Below are 19242 nucleotides of genomic sequence, written 5' to 3' on the forward strand. Positions count from 1 at the left end.
AATGCACAAGGTCGATGCATTGACAGTATAAACATACAGGAAATATACAATGTCATAGCGGAAGAAAGTAAATAAATATATATATATTTTTATTCATTGAGCATTAGACATGTTTTCTCTGCCCAGATACAGATTATTTGACGATATTGTGAAATATTGTGAATCATAGCTTTGCTAGATGTCATTATGCGTGATTGTTCATGTATCCTCTGTGACATTGTATGTTTGCTGATCTTATTACTCGCAGATACTGATTAATTTATTGCGTGTATTTTGGTTAGTGTAACTTATACACAGAAAATAATGCATTTGCATTCATGACCGCTGCAGGTGCGCTTGCTGATTCATGGATATCTAAAGTGGATGAAAGTGGATGCGAAAATCAGGTGAAAAAAACCGACCTTCGCGAAGGTCTCTCATCTGCAAATGAGTAATCACAAACCCTTGTGTATGGCCATCTTTAGAAATGTTTCCAACAAAGACGTCAGTCTACAACTATAACTACAGTGCGCCGCAAAGTGAAAAACAGGATTATACTAATGAGCTCCCTAGGGTGTGAGAGCCACGTTTGTGGAGACTTTCTCTGGTTTCCAGGGTGGTCGATGGTCTTTTGCCTGTCAGAATCAGAGGCGGACAGGTGCTTTGAGAAAGTACAAATGAGGACACGTCCTGTTAGGAAGGGTGGCATAATTTGGGGTTTCCACAGCTCAGACCAATGCTGATTAGCTGCCTTCAAACAGCTACAGGACTTCTGGAGAAGTCAAATGCACTTCTGCCTAGTTGGTGGTTGATATACATATATATCTCGTCTTTTGATTCCACTTCTTCTATCTGGGCTGGCAGAGCTGCATCAGCTTTCTTAGCCTGACCTTGAGGGAAAGTGTTGGGTAGAAGCTGCAAACCTACTTGGCACAATAGTCTTTCTTTCTTTCAAAAAGAGTTTATTAAGAAGACATAAACTATATCAGAAGGTATCTAGGCCCTCACTTACAGCCACAACTTCTTTTCAAGGACACAATAGTCAAGGTGGCCAAACATGTTACTATTTTTATGTTTTTTTCTCAATTTGAGAATTCTGGTTGTTGTTTTTTTTTTTGCTCGAATGAAAAATTAGGCTCATTGAACCGATTTACCACACACTTATACTTGATTTTGAAACAATTACGTGAAAAATAAGATCGAATGAAACAAAAAAAAATGGGGTTAGAAAAAGATTTCTTTTATTTTGTGCAAAGTCCATTTATTTCAGTGACTCAACTTAAAAGATGAAACTAATATATCAAATAGACTCATTACATGCAAAGTGGCATATTTCAAGGCAGCCTTTACTTGTTATATGCTATGGCTTACGGCTTATGAAAGACCACAAAAATAAATTCTCAGACCATTAGAATAGTGTGAAAAGGTTCAATATTCTAGGCTCAAAGTGTCAGACACTAATCAGCTAATTAATCCAAAACACCTACAAAGGGTTCCTATTGCATCTATCAGTTTCACCTTTTAAAGGGACACTGTAGTGGGGTCAGGGGAAAATGAGTTGAAGTTACCCGGGGCTTCTAATGGTCCCCCGCAGACATCCTGTGCCCGCGCGGCCACTCACCGATGCTCCGGCCCCGCCTCCGGTTCACTTCTGGAATTTCAGACTTTAAAGTCTGAAAACCACTGCGCCTGCGTTCCCGTGTCTTCACTCCCGCTAATGGCACCAGGAGCGTACTGCGCAGGCCCAGTATAGTCTGTGCCTGCGCTGTGCGCTCCTGGTGACATCAGGGGAAGCGAGGATACGGCAATGCAAGCGCAGGGGTTTTCAGACTTTAAAGTTTGAAATTCCAGAAGTGAACCAGAGGCGGGCCAGAGCATCGGTGAGTGGCTGCGCGGGCACAGGATGTCTGCGGGGGACCATTAAAAGCGCGTACTTTCAAAAGGGGCGCTGGGAAAAAAGGGCGCGGGGTTTTAAACGATAAGCATGGATAACGTTTAAAAATGAATTGTACTGTATTTCGTTTAAAATTAATGTTTTATAAAGTTATAAATCATTAAATAATGTGCATGAAATCGGCAATTGTAAAAACATTAATCTTCCGTTTAAATAGTGAAACGTATAATAACGTTTAAAAAAAAATTACTAAGTAACCCTCCCTGTACCTACCCCTAACCCCTAGACCCCCCTGTTGGTGCCTAAACCTAAGACCCCCCTGTTGGTGCCTAAACCTAATACCCTCTGTTGGTGCCTAAACCTAAGACCCCCCTGTTGGTGCCTAAACCTAAGACCCCCCTGTTGGTGCCTAAACCTAAGACCCCCCTGTTGGTGCCTAAACCTAATATCCCCCTGTTGGTGCCTAAACCTAAGACCCCCTGTTGGTGCCTAAACCTAAGACCCCCCTGTTGGTGCCTAAACCCTGTTGGTGCCTAAACCTAAGACCCCCCTGTTGGTGCCTAAACCTAATACCCCCCTGTTGGTGCCTAAACCTAAGACCCCCCTGTTGGTGCCTAAACCTAAGACCCCCCTGTTGGTGCCTAAACCTAAGACCCCCCTGTTGGGGCCTAAACCTAAGACCCCCCTGTTGGTGCCTAAACCTAAGACCCCCCTGTTGGTGCCTAAACCTAAGACCCCCCTGTTGGTGCCTAAACCTAAGACCCCCCTAATGGTGCCTAAACCTAAGACCCTCCTTAGAGATCACTGTATTGTGTGTAGAATAATGTTTTAAAAACAGTAAGGGATAAAATATAGTACAATTTACGTTACGTACTGATCGCTTTGTTTCGTGAATAATAATGTTTTACAAACACTAAGGGATAACTTTTAAAATAATGTTTTATTGAAATAGGAAACGTAAATCATCACAAGCAGTTATAAAACATGAAAAATCTTCGGGCGCCGTTGGTAAGCGTTATTATTCTCGGGCGCCCTTTTTTCCTGTTCGGGGCCCAGTAAACGATAATTATTATGGGAGTGAATGGCGGCGCCCGATTTGTCCACTAGCCACCTGCGCCCTTTTTTACTGTTTCCATTAGAAGCCCCAGGTAACTTCAACTCATTTTTCCCCGACCCCCCTACAGTAGTCCTTTAAGTTAAAATACTTAAATAAATGGACTTTTGCACCATATTCTAATTTTTTGAGTTTCACCTATATGTTCACAAGTCGGGAAAATCCTAAATGATTGTGGAGCAAGAACTGGCTGAGGAATAGAGACCAGTTGTTTCATATACTTCTCTTAACACAGATTGCCCAGCAAGCTCAAGGAAAACCAGAACTCCTTGGAGGGTGTAAGGGGCTAAAAAGGGCCAAAAAAAAGCCCTTTTACTAAAAACGCATTGCAAAACAGATATTTGACTTCTTAAAACAGAAGGTATTTGATTTGAGTGAGCATATGAAGTGTCCCACAATGCACCACTGCTGAATATACAGAGTTCCAGAACTGCTGGAATGCAATAATGTGTCAGCTTGTTAATTGTAAAGAGCCACAATAATCCAACATGCATTCAGACTTTTTCGGATTGGTAGATCCTCATCAGTGCATAGCATGGATTAATGTGACTTTATGGGGTAGGGCTTGAAACAACCAGAGTGACAGATTGCCCAGCAAGCGCATGGTGAACCAGAACCCCTAGGAGTGTGTAAAGGGCTAAAAAGGACCAAAAACCCCTTTTACAAAAAATAAGAAAAACTTCCAGCACCTTTTGCTAGTGGTACAATCAGTTGCTGCTTACTGTGTCTTGATCTGGCAAAATGAAATTCCAGGAGGATTGGAAGAGAAATTTGGGTATATACTTGGATGAGGAGACGTGGCAAAAAAATCTTTACTCTGAATCATAACCTGAGTGCCAGTGGCCAGGAACTGGGATATAAAACCCTATCCAGGTGGTATTGAACTCCCAAGGTGCTACACAATATCTTTCTGTCAGTCCCCGACTCCTGTTGGAGATGTGGGGTGAATGTAATATACTTCCCATCTTCTGGTCATGCCCACTGATTATGCCAATTTTGGAAGAAGGTACATCAACTACTAATTGAACACATTTCATGTGATAAGCTGCAATTTACCCCTAGCACTTTCCTAATATACGACACTACAGACTCTATTAAGTCACACAAGAAGTCCATTGTAATACATTTAGTTAATGCTGCCAGGGCCTTAAAGTGGATTCGAGGTGAACTTTTACACATTGCATAATTGTGTTTCTTTCCTATTGTTTATAGGGCATTCCTCAAGCCAAATACTTTTTTGTTTTTGTTTTAATACTCTAATTCCCTATAAACTAAAAAAGCCATGCCCACAGGTTTTCAGAGAGGCTTGGCAGTAGCAAGGGCTCATGGGAGCTCAGTCTGGGCAGGAGAAGGAGGTGTTACTAGCCATTGATTTCAGAGGCAGAGGGGAGGAGGGAGGAGAAGGGGGGATTTGGCTGATGGTTTAAGATACAGATAAGCTTGCCTCTGTGTAATGTTTACAAACAACATGGCTGCTGTCATTGTATCACAGGAATAATCAATCATATTCTATTAAAGCTGTTTGCAGCTAGATTTGCTGTGTAAACCATCTAAACTTTAGATAAGATACAGGTATATAGACAAGTTACTTGTTATAGTTAGTTTTTCATCTCGGATCCGCTTTAATTCCCTCACACTGAAAAGAACAATGCCACCCACCGTTAAAGCATGGCTCAGAAAAGTGAAGTCCACAGCTGCCATGGAGGAAGTGATCCTCATGTTGACAGACCGGCCAGAACAGTACATCTCAACTTGGTCAATGTAGGTAGAATTTCAATACAAAACACTCATGGCTATCTGAGATTTTTAGCTTTTGAGGCGGCTCACTGGCAATGCTCAGACCCTTTCCTCTCTATTTCCTGTTTCCCTCTTTTCTTCACCCTTTCTTTCTTATATTCCATACGACTGCATTCCTCTCCTGAGCACAGGCAGAGGGGGTGACTTGAAGGGCCCAAATGCAATAAACGTTTTCTCCTGAGTTTTCTCCAATGTGATATTTTCAAACTTGTTAATAAAATGCTTTTTAAATCACCAGCAAGTAAGAAAATGCCAAAAAATCGTTTTGATAGTACTTTTTCACCTGCTTTTTGTACTTTTTTCAATTGTAAAGTGCTGAAAAGTTATTTTAAATAAAAGATGAAAGATTATCTCCTAGGAGAAAACTCAGGAGAAAAAGTGAATTGCATATGGGCCAAAATGTCTTTGACATTACTAGATCAGATTGGATTTGTGACCTGGAAGCTATTATTACTTCAGTACTTGTTACATTTTATTACGCTACCCTGTTAGCAACAGTTTAGTCATGATTTGAAGTATACCTGTAGTTAAGAAAAAGTGCCAATACGGGGTACTTACCTCTGGATCATAAAGTTGGGTGCTCAGCAAAATTAGCCGGGTGGAGCAACAGGCTAAAAGAGTTTGGGAAGAACACTGGAGTAGTTCTAATTTGCTAAATTTGCATTCCTATCCAAATGGTTGGGGTTGGTTACATCATGTCTTGCCTTAAAGTTGTTCTTAAAGAGACACTGAAGCGAGACTAAATCTCGCTTCAGCTCTCATATATAGCAGGGGCATGTGTGCCCCTGCTTAAACGCCGCTATCCCGCGGCTGCACAAGGGTCCCTGACCCCCCAACCCACCCCCCGCAAACCTTGGTCGCAAGTTGGTCGTAGATTTTGTCTTCCTGGAGGCAAGGGCTAACGGCTGCAGCCCTGCCTCCCAGCGCGTCTATCAGACGCGCATCGCCGCCTCTCCCCCGCCCCTCTCAGTGAAGGAAGACTGAGAGGGGCGGGGGAGAGGCGGAGATACGCGCTGACAGACGCGCGTGGGGCAGGGCTGCGGCGGTTAGCCCTGCCCCAACCAGGAAGCGCTCCCCCGCATTACGGAGGGGATTTGGGGGGACAGGGACCCCCGTTAAGCCGCGGGATAGCGGCGTTTTAGCAGGGGCACACGTGCCCCTGCTATATATGAAGTCTGAAGCGAGATCTATTCTCGCTTCAGACTCTCTTTAAAGGGAACCTTAACTGAGAGGGATATGCATGTTTCCGTTTAAACAACACCAGTTGTCTGGCAGTCCTGATGATCTCTTTAGCTGCAGTAGTGGCTGAATTACACACCTGAAACAAGCATGCAGCTAATCCAGTCTGACTTCAGTCAGAGCACCTGATCTGCATGCAGGGGAGTCAGGCAACTGGTATTACTTTTAAAGGAAAAACATATACTTCTCAGTTTAGGTTCCCTTTAAATGGTTTTAGTTTTTCTGTAAAAGCTATACCTTTTGACAGGGCCAGATTTCCCATAAGGCACTGTAGGCATGTGTCTACAGGCGGCTGTTGATGGAAAGGCAGCTCACTCACCTCCTTCCCTATGCAGAGTCTGAAGCAGACCGCAAATGAGAGGTTACTCACCCAGCTCTCAGCATTCCACTGACGAGATCTCCATTGGAGGGGCACACCTAGAGATGAGCGTAATGACCTAATTACGATTTTGCGAAATTTCGCGTAATTAGTGTAATTACGATTATGGCCGTAAGTACATAATCGTAATGAAGAAGGATTTCGCGAAATTTCGCGTAAGCGTAATTTTCGCGTAATTTTCGCATTACAGTCGTATCATGCCGTAATTTCGCATTAAACGCTACCGTAATTTCGCGTTAAACCGTAACGCTCCGTATAATATAAAAAAGCCGCCGACTTTAAGGGTTAATAGCAAAACCCCCTTAAATGCTAAGAGCCTCAAATTTGGAGAATATATTAAGGAGATCAGGAGGAATAAGAGGAAACAATTTTTTTTCAAAAAGACCTTATAGTTTTTGAGAAAATCGATGTTAAAGTTTCAAAGGAAAAATGTAAACATTTAAAAACCCGCCGACTTTAACGGTTAATAGCAAAGCCTGCTTAAAGTTTAGGAACACCAAATTCCCAGGGTATATTAAGGGGATCAGTGGGAATAAGAGGAAAAATTTTTTTTCAAAAAGACCTTATAGTTTTTGAGAAAATCGATTTTTAAGTTTCAAGGGCGAAAATGTCTTTTAAATGCGGAAAATGTCAGTTTTTTTTGCACAGGTAACCATAGTGTATTATTTTCATAGATTCCCCCAAGTGGGAAGAGTTTTACTTACTTCGTTCTGAGTGTGGGAAATATAAAAAAAAAACGACGTGGGGTCCCCCCTCCCAGACCTCTTTAACCCCTTGTCCCCCATGCAGGCTGGGATAGCCAGAATGCGGAGCACCGGCCGCGTGGGGCTCCGCACCCTGACTATACCAGCCCGCATGGTCCATGGATTGGGGGGTCTCGGAAGGGGAGGGGCAGCCAAGCTTTCCCCTCCCCCTCCGAGCCCTTGTCCAATCCAAGGACAAGGGGCTCTTCTCCACCTCCGATGGGCGGTGGAGGTGGAGGCCGCGATTTCCTGGGGGGGGAGGTTCATGGTGGAATCTGGGAGTCCCCTTTAAAAAGGGGTCCCCCAGATGCCCACCCCCCCTCCCAGGAGAAATGAGTATAGAGGTACTTGTACCCCATACCCATTTCCTTTAAGAGTTAAAGTAAATAAACACACAGACACTTAGAAAAAGTATTTTAATTGAACAAAAAACATAACCACGAAAAAAGTCCTTTAATATTCTTAATTAACCATTAATACTTACCTGTCCCTTTAAATAAATGATCCCTCGCAATATCCTCGGAAATGTTCTATCAGTTACAATGTAACTTTGTAACATTGTAACTACGCCGCACCCGACGCCACTCGCCGCTCAGCCGCCGCATACGCGTCCCTGCAGGACGCTAAGTCCCCGCAGCTCCCGCTGTCCACCCCGCCCACATCTGTCACCCACATGTCACCCACATGTGGGTGACATGTGGGTGACATGTGGGAGAGGCGGGGAGGGCAGCGGAGCCGGCGGGGACTTAGCGTCCTGCACGGACCCGACAGAGCTCTGAGCTATATAGCTCAGAGCTCTGAGAAGCATCTTTGTATTTGGGCTCCAAGGAGCCCCATTGGTCCTTAGCAGACCAATGGGGTTCCTTCAAATCAGAAGGAACCCCATTGGTCTGCTAAGGACCAATGGGGCTCCTTGGAGCCCAAATACAAAGATGCTTTCGAGAGCTCTGAGCTATAGCTCAGAGCTTTGTCGGGTCCTGCAGCGCAGACGCGGCGGCGGCGGTGAGTGACGTTGGGTGCGGCGTAGTTACAATGTAACAAAGTTGTTACATTGTAATAACTTTGTTACATTGTAACTGATAGAACATTTCCGAGGATATTGCGTGGGATCATTTATTTAAAGGGACAGGTAAGTATTAATGGTTAATTAAGAATATTAAAGGACTTTTTTCGTGGTTATGTTTTTTGTTCAATTAAAATACTTTTTCTATGTGTTTGTGTGTTTATTTACTTTTAACTCTTAAAGGAAATGGGTAAGGGGTACTACAAGTACCTCTATACTCATTTCTCCTGGGAGGGGGGTGGGCATCTGGGGGACCCCTTTTTAAAGGGGACTCCCAGATTCCACCATGAACCCCCCACCCAGGAAATCGCGGCCTCCACCTCCACCGCCCATCGGAGGTGGAGAAGAGCCCCTTGTCCTTGGATTGGACAAGGGCTCGGAGGGGGAGGGGAAAGCTTGGCTGCCCCTCCCCTTCCGAGACCCCCCAATCCATGGACCATGCGGGCTGGTATAGTCAGGGTGCGGAGCCCCACGCGGCCGGTGCTCCGCATTCTGGCTATCCCAGCCTGCATGGGGGACAAGGGGTTAAAGAGGTCTGGGAGGGGGGACCCCACGTCGTTTTTTTTTTATATTTCCCACACTCAGAACGAAGTAAGTAAAACTCTTCCCACTTGGGGGAATCTATGAAAATAATACACTATTGTTACCTGTGCAAAAAAACCTGACATTTTCCGCATTTAAAAGACATTTTCGCCCTTGAAACTTAAAAATCGATTTTCTCAAAAACTATAAGGTCTTTTTGAAAAAAAATTTTTTCCTCTTATTCCCACTGATCCCCTTAATATACCCTAGGAATTTGGTGTTCCTAAACTTTAAGCAGGCTTTGCTATTAACCGTTAAAGTCGGCGGGTTTTTAAATGTATACATTTTTACTTTGAAACTTTAACATCGATTTTCTCAAAAACTATAAGGTCTTTTTGAAAAAAAATTTTTTCCTCTTATTCCTCCTGATCTCCTTAATATATTCTCCAAATTTGAGGCTCTTAGCATTTAAGGGGGCTTTGCTATTAACCCTTAAAGTCGGCGGCTTTTTTATATTATACGGAGCGTTACGGTTTAACGCGAAATTACGGTAGCGTTTAATGCGAAATTACGGCATGAACGAAACGCGAAATTTCGCGTTGAAAATTACGCTTACGGTATTTTCAATTACGATTTTAATGGCAATTTCGCTACGCTAATTTCGCATCGTAATCGCAAATTTCGCATGCGTAATTATAGTAATGCGAAATTACGAAAATTTCAGCTCAACTCTAGGCACACCATTAGCTTCTTAAAGAGACTCCGTAACAAAAATTGCATCCTGTTTTTTACCATCCTACAAGTTCCAAAAGCTATTCTAATGTGTTCTGGCTTACTGCAGCACGTTCTACTATCACCATCTCTGTAATAAATCAACTTATCTCTCTCTTGTCAGACTTGTCAGGCCTGTGTCTGGAAGGCTGCCAAGTTCTTCAGTGTTGTGGTTCTGCTATGAACTCCCCCTTCCAGGCCCCTATCTGCACACTGCCTGTGTATTATTTAGATTAGGGCAGCTTCTCTCTTCTCTCTTATATTTTACAAGCTGGATAAATCCTCCTCTGAGCTGGCTGGGCTTTCACATACTGAGGAGTTACATACAGGCAGAGCTGTCTGCACTCTGCAGGAAGAAACAGCCTGACACTTCAGTGGAAGATAGCTTCAGGGGGAAAGAAACACACAAATGATCTCTTGAGATTCAAAAGGAAGGGTGTATACAGCCTGCTTGTGTATGAATGTTTTTTCTATGTGTGGACATACTGTACATCAATCTACTTCCTGTTTTGGTGGCCATTTTGTTTGTTTATAAACAAACTTTTTAAAACTGTTTTTAACCACTTTTAATGCGGCGAGGAGCGGCGAAATTGTGACAGAGGGTAATAGGAGATGTCCCCTAACGCACTGGTATGTTTACTTTTGTGCGATTTTAACAATACAGATTCTCTTTAAAGGATACGCCCAGGCACAGCAAAAAATGAAAATCCACTCACCTGGGGCTTCCTCCAGCCCCTGGCAGCCATCTTGTGCCCTCGCCGCAGCTCCGGTGGCTCCTGATCTTCTCCGCTGCAGAAGCAGACCTCGCCAGGTCGGCTTCCGGGTCAGCTTCTTGTTAGCTCCACCGCGCGGGTCACATGGTCTGGCCGACGTCATCATGATGGTACTGTGCAGAACCTCCTGTGTTCAAATATTAGTACACAACTCTGCACACCTCAGCACAGATCAGACAGAGCTGAGAGCTCAAATTGCACTCGCTCATTACTTGCAGATAAGGTAGAATTAGACAGGATGTTCTGTCTAAACCAGGCATGGGCAAACTTGGCCCTCCAGCTGTTAAGGAACTACAAGTCCCACAATGCATTGCTGGAGTCTGACAACCACAGTCATGACTCATAAAGGTAAATGCATTGTGGGATTTGTAGTTCCTTAACAGCTGGTAGGGCCAAGTTTGCTCATGCCTGGTCTAAGCACACACAAGGTGGATTTTTCTCTGTTTTACTTGTCTCTTTTGCAAGAGTTTAGATCCGCTTTAGCTACACCAGCTTCCATGCAAGAGATGTGATATTGTGTCCCTGACGACACAAAACTGGTACCACGGTCATTTAATTGGCTCCTGGCCCTGTGATCACTGTGAGCTAATCACAGTAATCACAAAGGAAAAACATTAAATAAAAGGCTCGGGTCCTTTAGGTGTCAGTGCCTGCTGGTCCGAAATTAGTTGAACAATGCACATTGCCTGGCTGTCCTGCTGATCCTCTGCCTCTAATACTTTTAGCAATAGACCCTGAATAAGCATGCAGGTCAGATGTTTCTGCCTGAAGTCTGAGCAGATTAGCTGCATGGTTGTTTCAGGTGTGTATTTCTGAGATCAGCAGGACTGCCGGGCAACTAGTATTGTTTAAAAGGACATATGTATGACAATCACCATTTGCCTCTTAATTCAGGTTCCCGTTAATCCAAATGGGTCTCTGAGGTTTACGCTCCTGCACTAGCAGCGACTGCCATATTTAATGCTGACAACTCTCATTGACTGCTAAGCCTGCATCACATTATTGGATTGTAAAACTCCATCATTTTTTACATTCGTGACAGTTACAGGCTTCAGTCATCGAAGTGTAATTTTATTTCTCTAATGATAGGCAGTCTTTACCTGACCAGTCATATGCACTACAAGTAATTACACAAGCCACATGAGACAGACGTACCTGCTGAGCTCTGGAGAAGACCACACAATGATTGGGGCAAACCCAGGATTTTCAAGAGGGGGATTCCTGAAAGGTCTCCCTCAGCCATGCACAAAACAATATAACAGTATGGTAGGGCATAATGCTTGGTACACATAATGCAATTTCCCGACCGACCGACCGACCAACAACGGGATCGATCAGGAACAGTTTGGATACAGATAATAATGAGGACAGCCGACATTGATAGTGAAGGGGAAAGTGAAGCAATCACCCAGCAAGAGGCACAGGGCTGTGCTCATATCTGACTCTGTTAAGTTCCCCAGAGCTGCTCCATGCTCTGTACACACACTGCTGCTCCATGCTCTGTACACACACTGCTGCTCCATGCTCTGTACACACGCTTCTGCTCCATGCTCTGTACACACGCTGCTGCTCCATGCTCTGTACACATTCTGCTGCTCCATGCTCTGTACACACACTGCTGCTCCATGCTCTGTACACACGCTGATGCCTCATGCTCTGTACACACACTGCTGCTCCATGCTATGTACCCACACTGCTGCTCCATGCTCTGTACACACACTGCTGCTCCATGCTCTGTACACATGCTGCTGCCTCATGCTCTGTACATACACTGCTGCTCCATGCTATGTACCCACACTGCTGCTCCATACTCTGTACACACGCTGCTGCTTCATGTTCTGTGCACATTCTGCTGCTCCATGCTCTGTACACACACTGCTGCTCCATGCTCTGTACACATGCTGCTGCCTCATGCTCTGTACACACACTGCTGCCTCATGCTCCGTATACACACTGCTGCTCCATGCTATGTACACACACTGCTGCTCCATGCTCCTATACACACACTGTTTCTACATCCAAAGTCAACTGTAGCAGGTAAAGAAAGGGGGCGGGGCAGCACATAGTGCAGGCAGCAGCATGGTGGTGTGAGCTGCAGGATACCTGCAGATATTCTGGTGTCTCAGCTTGTGCCTGTCCCCAGACACTGCATCGGCCCTGGTCTGAGGGGGGATTCTGGGCAGCGGTAATCTCCCCCCTGCATTTGCCTATATAATGTACTACAGTAACTTCCTGGCAGGAAGTGGGAGATGAGAATTAGCCAGGGCATTCCCAGCACACCCACAGACGTGTCCTCTCTCTCCTGTGCACAGCTTCCATCTGTCTCCTTTTCTTGGGGGATAGTTCCTCCTCGGGAACCAAATTCCTCTGTCCCTCTCTCTTCCTCATTTGTCCCTCTTTCAGGACTGATCATGATGACTCTATGTAGGTGCTTAAAGTGTACCTGAGACTAACTAAAAGAAAAAAATGTATGCATAACTGGGGCTTCCTCCAGCCTGATCGGACCCTCGTCCTCTTCCCAGGCTGCCTGGATCCTCCGCTAGGTGGCCTGGTAATTCCGTCAGTCGGCTCCCCTGTCACACACCTGTGGCAGGGAGTATGATGGCCAGGCCGCGCACATGCAGTTCCCCCGACTGGCGGAATTATCGGGCTGTGTAGTGGTGGATCCAGGTGGCCTGAGAAGACGGCGAGGGACCAATCAGCCTGAAGAGGGCTGGAGGAAGCCCCAGGTATGTATATATATATATATATATATATATATATATATATATATATATATATATATATTTATTTTTTTTTAGCCAGTCTCAGGTTTCCTGTAAAATACAAAAGCAGAACCGAGAGCCCAATATAGTGTAGTAAGTAAGAACTGAAGTGTAGTTTTCTATTAGACTGATGCTCACAAAGGTGGGTTACCTCAAAGGCAACCACTGTATAGGCAGGTGAGGAGATTAGACCTGACCCCACTCAGGATCAGAAGTCGCTCTCTGTAGAATCGGGGAACACCACTCCATCAAGGGTGGACAATAAACAATGCAATGATGAATAGGTAGGAGGTGCCAAGTACACAATTCTGTGTCCACAATATTCTCTCCTAATTGTTTTTCTGAACAGGGGCGTTGCAGGGGTTGCAGAGGTTGCGACCGCATCAGAGCCCTTGGGCCAGAGGGGCCCCGAAGGGCCGTCCCTCAACTACAGTATTAGCTCTCTATTGTTCCTGTGCTCATAATAATCACTTCTATATATCCTTTGAATAGTGATAATCATTAACAAGCTATTTTCCATCCCCTTCTTGCACCTCTGACACTGTAGATGCCATTGGCAGGTTTTGGTGCGCCGTATCCATTGTTATGTATAGAGTGCTTGGAGGGCCCCAATGTAATACTTGCATCGGGGCCCACAGCTCCTTAGCTATGCCACTGTTCCTCAGGTAGCAAAAATGTCCTGCGAAACACGTTGCAAGCTTGGATTTTTGTTGTCTGAATAAAGCTGGTTTTGAAATATCTATAACTATCTGTGTCTTCTACATGGAGGTAAGCCCACCACTACCTCCCTTTTTAAATGTTTTTAGTGTATTGTATCTTGTTGGCGCCTCTGTCTACCTACTAATCATTGCATAGATCTGTGTAAGTATACTTATTTTTGTACTGATAAGGGGGGTTGATTGACCCTACACCTTATTTCCATTATTTAAATTGGTATATTTCTTATTTTCAAATTTTAATATGAAGGAAAACAATGTAATTCTGCTAGAAAGCAACTGTGTGACTTGAATGATAAAAAATACATCTTTTGCTTAAGAATTCTTTGTGGTATGCGTGACCAGGCGTGTGGCGGGGGCGTGACTAGAGGTGTGTTGGGGGCGTGTCTCAAAGATCTCCCTCTTTCTTATCTCAAAAAGTTGGGAGTTCTGGCTGTGTATTGAATAGGTCATTGACTAAATCTACAGATATATGTTATTATTTAGTATTTATAGAGTGCCGACATATTCCGCAGAGTCATACAGAGTATATACAATAGTCTTGTCCAGGGCCGGATTTACCATAAGGCACTGTAAGCACGTGCCTACAGGCGCCTGGTGATGGAAAGGCGGCTCACTCACCTTCTTCCCTATGCAGAGTTCTGATGAGAGTATAAATGAGAGGTTACTCACCCTGCTCTCATGATTCCACTGATGAGATCTCCCTTCAGTCAGGGGCACAGCTAACTACTTAATACTAAGCGTACCTCTACAGTAGTTGCCTAATACTTGGGGGGCACCTCTAGCAACTTAAAGGGATACTGTAGGGGGGTCGGGGGAAAATGAGCTGAACTTACCTGGGGCTTCTAATGGTCCCCCGCAGACATCCTGCGCCCGCGCAGCCACTCACCGATGCTCCGGCCCGCCTCCGGTTCACTTTGGGAATTTCAGACTTTAAAGTCTGAAAACCACTGCGCCTGCGTTGCCGTGTCCTCGCTACCGCTGATGTCGCCTGGAGCGTACTACGCAGGTGCAGACCGTACTGGGACTGCGCAGTACACGCCTGGTGACATCAGCGGGAGCAAGGACACGGCAACGCAGGCGCAGTGGTTTTCAGACTTTAAAGTCTGAAATTCCAAAAGTGAACCGGAGGCGAGGCCAGAGCATCGGTGAGTGGCTGCGCGGGCACAGGATGTCTGTGGGGGACCATTAGAAGCCCCAGGTAAGTTCAACTCATTTTCCCCTGAACCCCCTACAGTATCCCTTTGATATTGAGGGTACGTCTGGCTACCTAATACTGAGGGACCGTTAGCACACTTGGGAGGGGGTTTGTAGATTCTTGGAGAGGGAAGTCTAGGGTGCCAGGACATCTGTGCCTATAGGCTCCTGTGAGGTAAATCCTGGCCTGGTCTTGTCACTTAAAGAAGACCTGAGACGGTATGTAATGCACAATTCATACTTCCTCTAGCCCTATGTGGGGCTTGGCCTCCATCTCCGCCAACCCCGGCACTCGGTTGTCCTGTTCTTTGCTCTGATAAATTGGCCAGCCAAGCTCCGCATGCGCAGACAGTAACCCCCCTCCCCATCCCCCCTTCCTTTACTGTACTGTGCCGTACTGTCAAGGCTCATAATGCTCCAGGCAACAGCAGCAGGCTCACCTGCACACTGGAGCATGCCCAGACAACTTATTGGGGAGAAGTACAGGACCAAGGACATAGCTCCCAACTGTCCCTCTTTGGGAGCCCTGTCCCCCTGTCCTCCTCATTTGTCCCTCTTTCAGGACTTTGTCCCTCTTTCTATGTAAATATATATATTTCTCTACTAAAAAAATGTGTTTGATTGACTCTAAACTTTATTCCCATCCTTTAAATTGATATATTACTAATTTTAAAATGTTAAAATGAAGGAAAATGAACCAGGATAGAAAGGACCAGTGTGGTTTGAGTTATAAAACAACATATTTTTCTTATGAAATCTGTATGGTATACGTGACTAGGGGTGTGACAGGGGAGTGATCAGGGGTGTGGCTTAAGTGTCCCTCTTTTTCATCTCAAAAAGTTGGGAGGTATGCAAGGAGCAGCCAGGGAGGACGATCAGGGAGCCCATGGCCGACATGGGACTAGAGGAAGCCCCAGGTAAGTATAAATTATACATTACATACTGTACATCTCAGGTACACTTAAACTATCCCTCAGAGGGGCTTACAGTCAGATACTGAAAAGCCTTTAGTTTTACTTCCTGATCTGGACCTTTGGATAAGCCCAGGACCAATAAAGCAGAGAGGTGAGCAGTGACATGAGAATTCTGTAAATTTTGTATGTCAAACTGAATTCTGTCTTCTACATTAGCCACGGTAATCTTGTAATAGCAGCACACTGAAATGTATAGCGGCGTCAGCTATACTCAGTATAGCTGCTAGGACCGAAGGTGTGTGTATGCCAGCAACTAGAGGTCTCCTTTTCCTCTGTATTCTGTTTTCAAAACAATTTTTTGTGGTTTTGTGGTTGTCAAATAATAAAAACAGTGGTACAACTCCACAATGGAGTACTAATCATGTTATTAAAAAAAACACAATTTTCAAGAGAATATAAAAGTATGAAACACATCAGAAAAAAATAAAGTAATCAAAGAGTTGAGAAGAACAGTGGTGCCATAGCAGTCACAAATTAACAGAGGACTGCTATTCCGTAAAGTATCAAAATATTCGTAAATTGTGGAGCACTCCTCAATGCGAAGAAAGATGATGTGCCACGGTAAACCCAGCTGCACTCCAGGTCATTCAACAGTGATATCCACGATAACCGGCACCATCAATAAGTATATGCTCTTTTATTTTTGCAGAAAATGCATTACAGCAATCCAAGCAACGTTTCAGGGCAGCCGCCCCTTTATCAAGCTATGCTGTCAATGTACAAACATACAATGAATTCACTTCTCAATTTATACGCCAGTATAGGCAGCCTAGAGCCAATTACACAACACTATTAGGTCATCTGACCCGTCTCTAAGGTCCCACCTCATGCGGACCTGATAGAGAACTTCAGGGCTAAGGCTGCTATTGGAGGATTCAAACCTCCAACCCACCCACGCCCCATACCTCTCCAACGGCTGCGAGCACCGGCTCCTCCCCTGGTGCTGGGTCCTCTCTGCAGCCACTCCCAGCAGGCCGCCAAAACGGCGGACCTGATGGGGAACTTTGGCCGCATGATGCACAGGAGCGGGGCTAAGCCCCGCCCCTTGCGTCTCCCCAGCAACCACAGACGCCGGCGGCGGGATACGCCGCAAGCGCTGTGAGATGTAAACAAAGGAGGTGTCAGCAGTCGCAGCCAATGGAAGGAGACCTCTCCACACAGCACTACGCATGGCAGCCGTATAACATAAATCACAGAGTACATACATAAGTACATGGACAACCTCTAGAAGGAGATCAACCAGGTAGAGGTTCAAGGTAGCATCCATAATTCATTTCTATTCATTCATAATGTGAAACTGTCGTGGCATTGAGAGACTGATGTCCAACTACAACACAGCCACCAAATAGCATGACACATGGGCACCCAATCAAAACGATAGGTATACATAAATCACGCTATGTCATATTAAAGCTACAAACCACAATAGCCCCAAAAAAGGGGGAATTAAATAACCTCGTAAAGTATCAAAATAAAACTTGAGTGACTAAACACCACAAGGGCCAGTTTACACGGATGTTTCCTAGGCTGTAAACGTGAGCTGCAGTGCTCGCTGCTTCCCATTCAAATGAATGTGTAGCACCGCTACCGTCATTTACTGTTGTTCGTGCAAACGCCACATTGTTTTCCTGAGACAATGCTGGGATGCACAGACGGAAGAGTATTACATTGTATGAATATTGGAATGTGTACAGATTAGAGCTGGTGACTTGTCTGTTTTTTGTTTTTTAATTTGTCTTTTGTTGGTTTATATTTTTCAGGTCCAGCTACTCCTACCCCGCCTACAGTCACTGTTACCGTACCTCCCCCTCCAGCGACTGTTACTACTCTACCCTCGGCTACCACAACCGTCCGCCGCCCTCCACTCACCACTCACCCTGTGGGGGCCATAAACCAACTAGGACCGGACCCTCCTACACCAGGAACACGTCGCCCTCCCCCTTCCAATCAGCATTCACACCCTGAGGTCTTCTGCCCCGCCCGTGAGGAGAGGAAAATCCAGTGGCCAGCCACCCAGCAAGGCATGCGAGTAGAGAGGCCGTGTCCCAAAGGCACCCGAGGTAAGTTTATGGTTTCATGTAGTGTCGACGGCTCCAGGGATTAGAGTGGTGTAGTCTGCTTATCAATCTTTTTCTCCTCTGTTGCGTCCTGTTAGTCCACTGTGATCAATGGAATTGTCCATCCCCAATTTTGATGACACCATAACAGCTTCCTGATCAACACTCTGTTAACCAATAATATCGCTTGAGCCATAGGGAAAAATGGACATTACCCTGTACATCAGTTGTCCTTTCAGTCATGTTATAACTGACAGCAACTGAAAAAGTGAGTAAGGGCCCTGAGTCTTCCAGCTTCCAGAGAGACACGTCTGACTAGATCTAGTCAGAACTGGAAGGAATGGTTGTTAGAAGAAAATGGTAAGCTTCTTCTGAGAGGAACTGAGGGAGAGGAAAGTATGTAATAATCATCTGTACATCATGTGTTTATCCCCCCAGTGACCAGGCCATTTTTACTTAATTGGGCCACTGCAGCTTTAAGGCAAAGCTGCAGGACAGCACAACTCAGCTCACAAGTGATTCCCCCCTCCTTTTCTCCCCACCAACAGAGCTCTCTGTTGGTGGGGGTCTGATCGCCCCCACATTGTTGTTTTTTTTTTAATAAATATTTTTAGTATTTTATTTTTAAATAAATGTTACCATTTTTTTTTGTTTTTTGCATTACCCTCCCTCCCTCTCCCCTGCCGGCCAATCACGCGATCGGCTGTCATAGGCTTCTGCCTATGAGAGCCGATCGCTCTCTTGTCCCCCAGGGGGACAGCCGTGTCACACAGCTGTCCCCAGTACAGCGCTGCTGCAGATCGCAGCGCTGTACAAAGTTGTTAGACGGCGAAATCGCTGTCTAATAGTCTCCCTCGAGCAGGAGATGTGCGTGCAGCGTGCGCGCGATCTCCTGCTAGCCCCATAGAAGGCCGTTCACGCCAATGGGCGTGAGGCGGTCCTGGGGCTGCCACACTGCTCACGCCAATTGGCAAATAATTTTACTCGGTTCTGGTTCAATTTAAGGTGACTATACGTAATTTTGATCTACCAGTGATCTGTTGACCCCAACTTTTCCAATCAAAAAACGTAAGGTGTCCATACACTTATCGATATTTATTATCAGCCTTTTAGAATCGATTTTTAACTCAAATTAAGAGTTAATCGAATATAATAGTAATAGTCAATTTTAGTGTTGCACCTTCACAGAATAGAATGTTTGCAGTAGCAGCTACTGTATTTTGAGGTAAGGGTACCCCTACCCCCAATAGATAGTACAA

The 19242-nt window shown here is 45.1% G+C and overlaps 1 protein-coding gene across 5 annotated transcripts in view; it reads left to right on the forward strand.

Moving 5' to 3' along the window:
* ADGRL1 (adhesion G protein-coupled receptor L1) overlaps positions 1–19242 on the forward strand; it is a 652811-nt gene that overhangs the window by 550488 nt on the left and 83081 nt on the right. For all 5 annotated transcript variants that reach the window (XM_068274518.1, XM_068274520.1, XM_068274519.1 and 2 more), the window contains one exon: positions 17687–17986. In XM_068274518.1, the coding sequence (XP_068130619.1) occupies positions 17687–17986 (300 nt within the window). The remainder of the gene's footprint in view (positions 1–17686; positions 17987–19242) is intronic.

The sequence above is a fragment of the Hyperolius riggenbachi genome, chromosome 3 (genome assembly GCF_040937935.1).
Source record: "Hyperolius riggenbachi isolate aHypRig1 chromosome 3, aHypRig1.pri, whole genome shotgun sequence".
NCBI lineage: Eukaryota > Metazoa > Chordata > Amphibia > Anura > Hyperoliidae > Hyperolius > Hyperolius riggenbachi.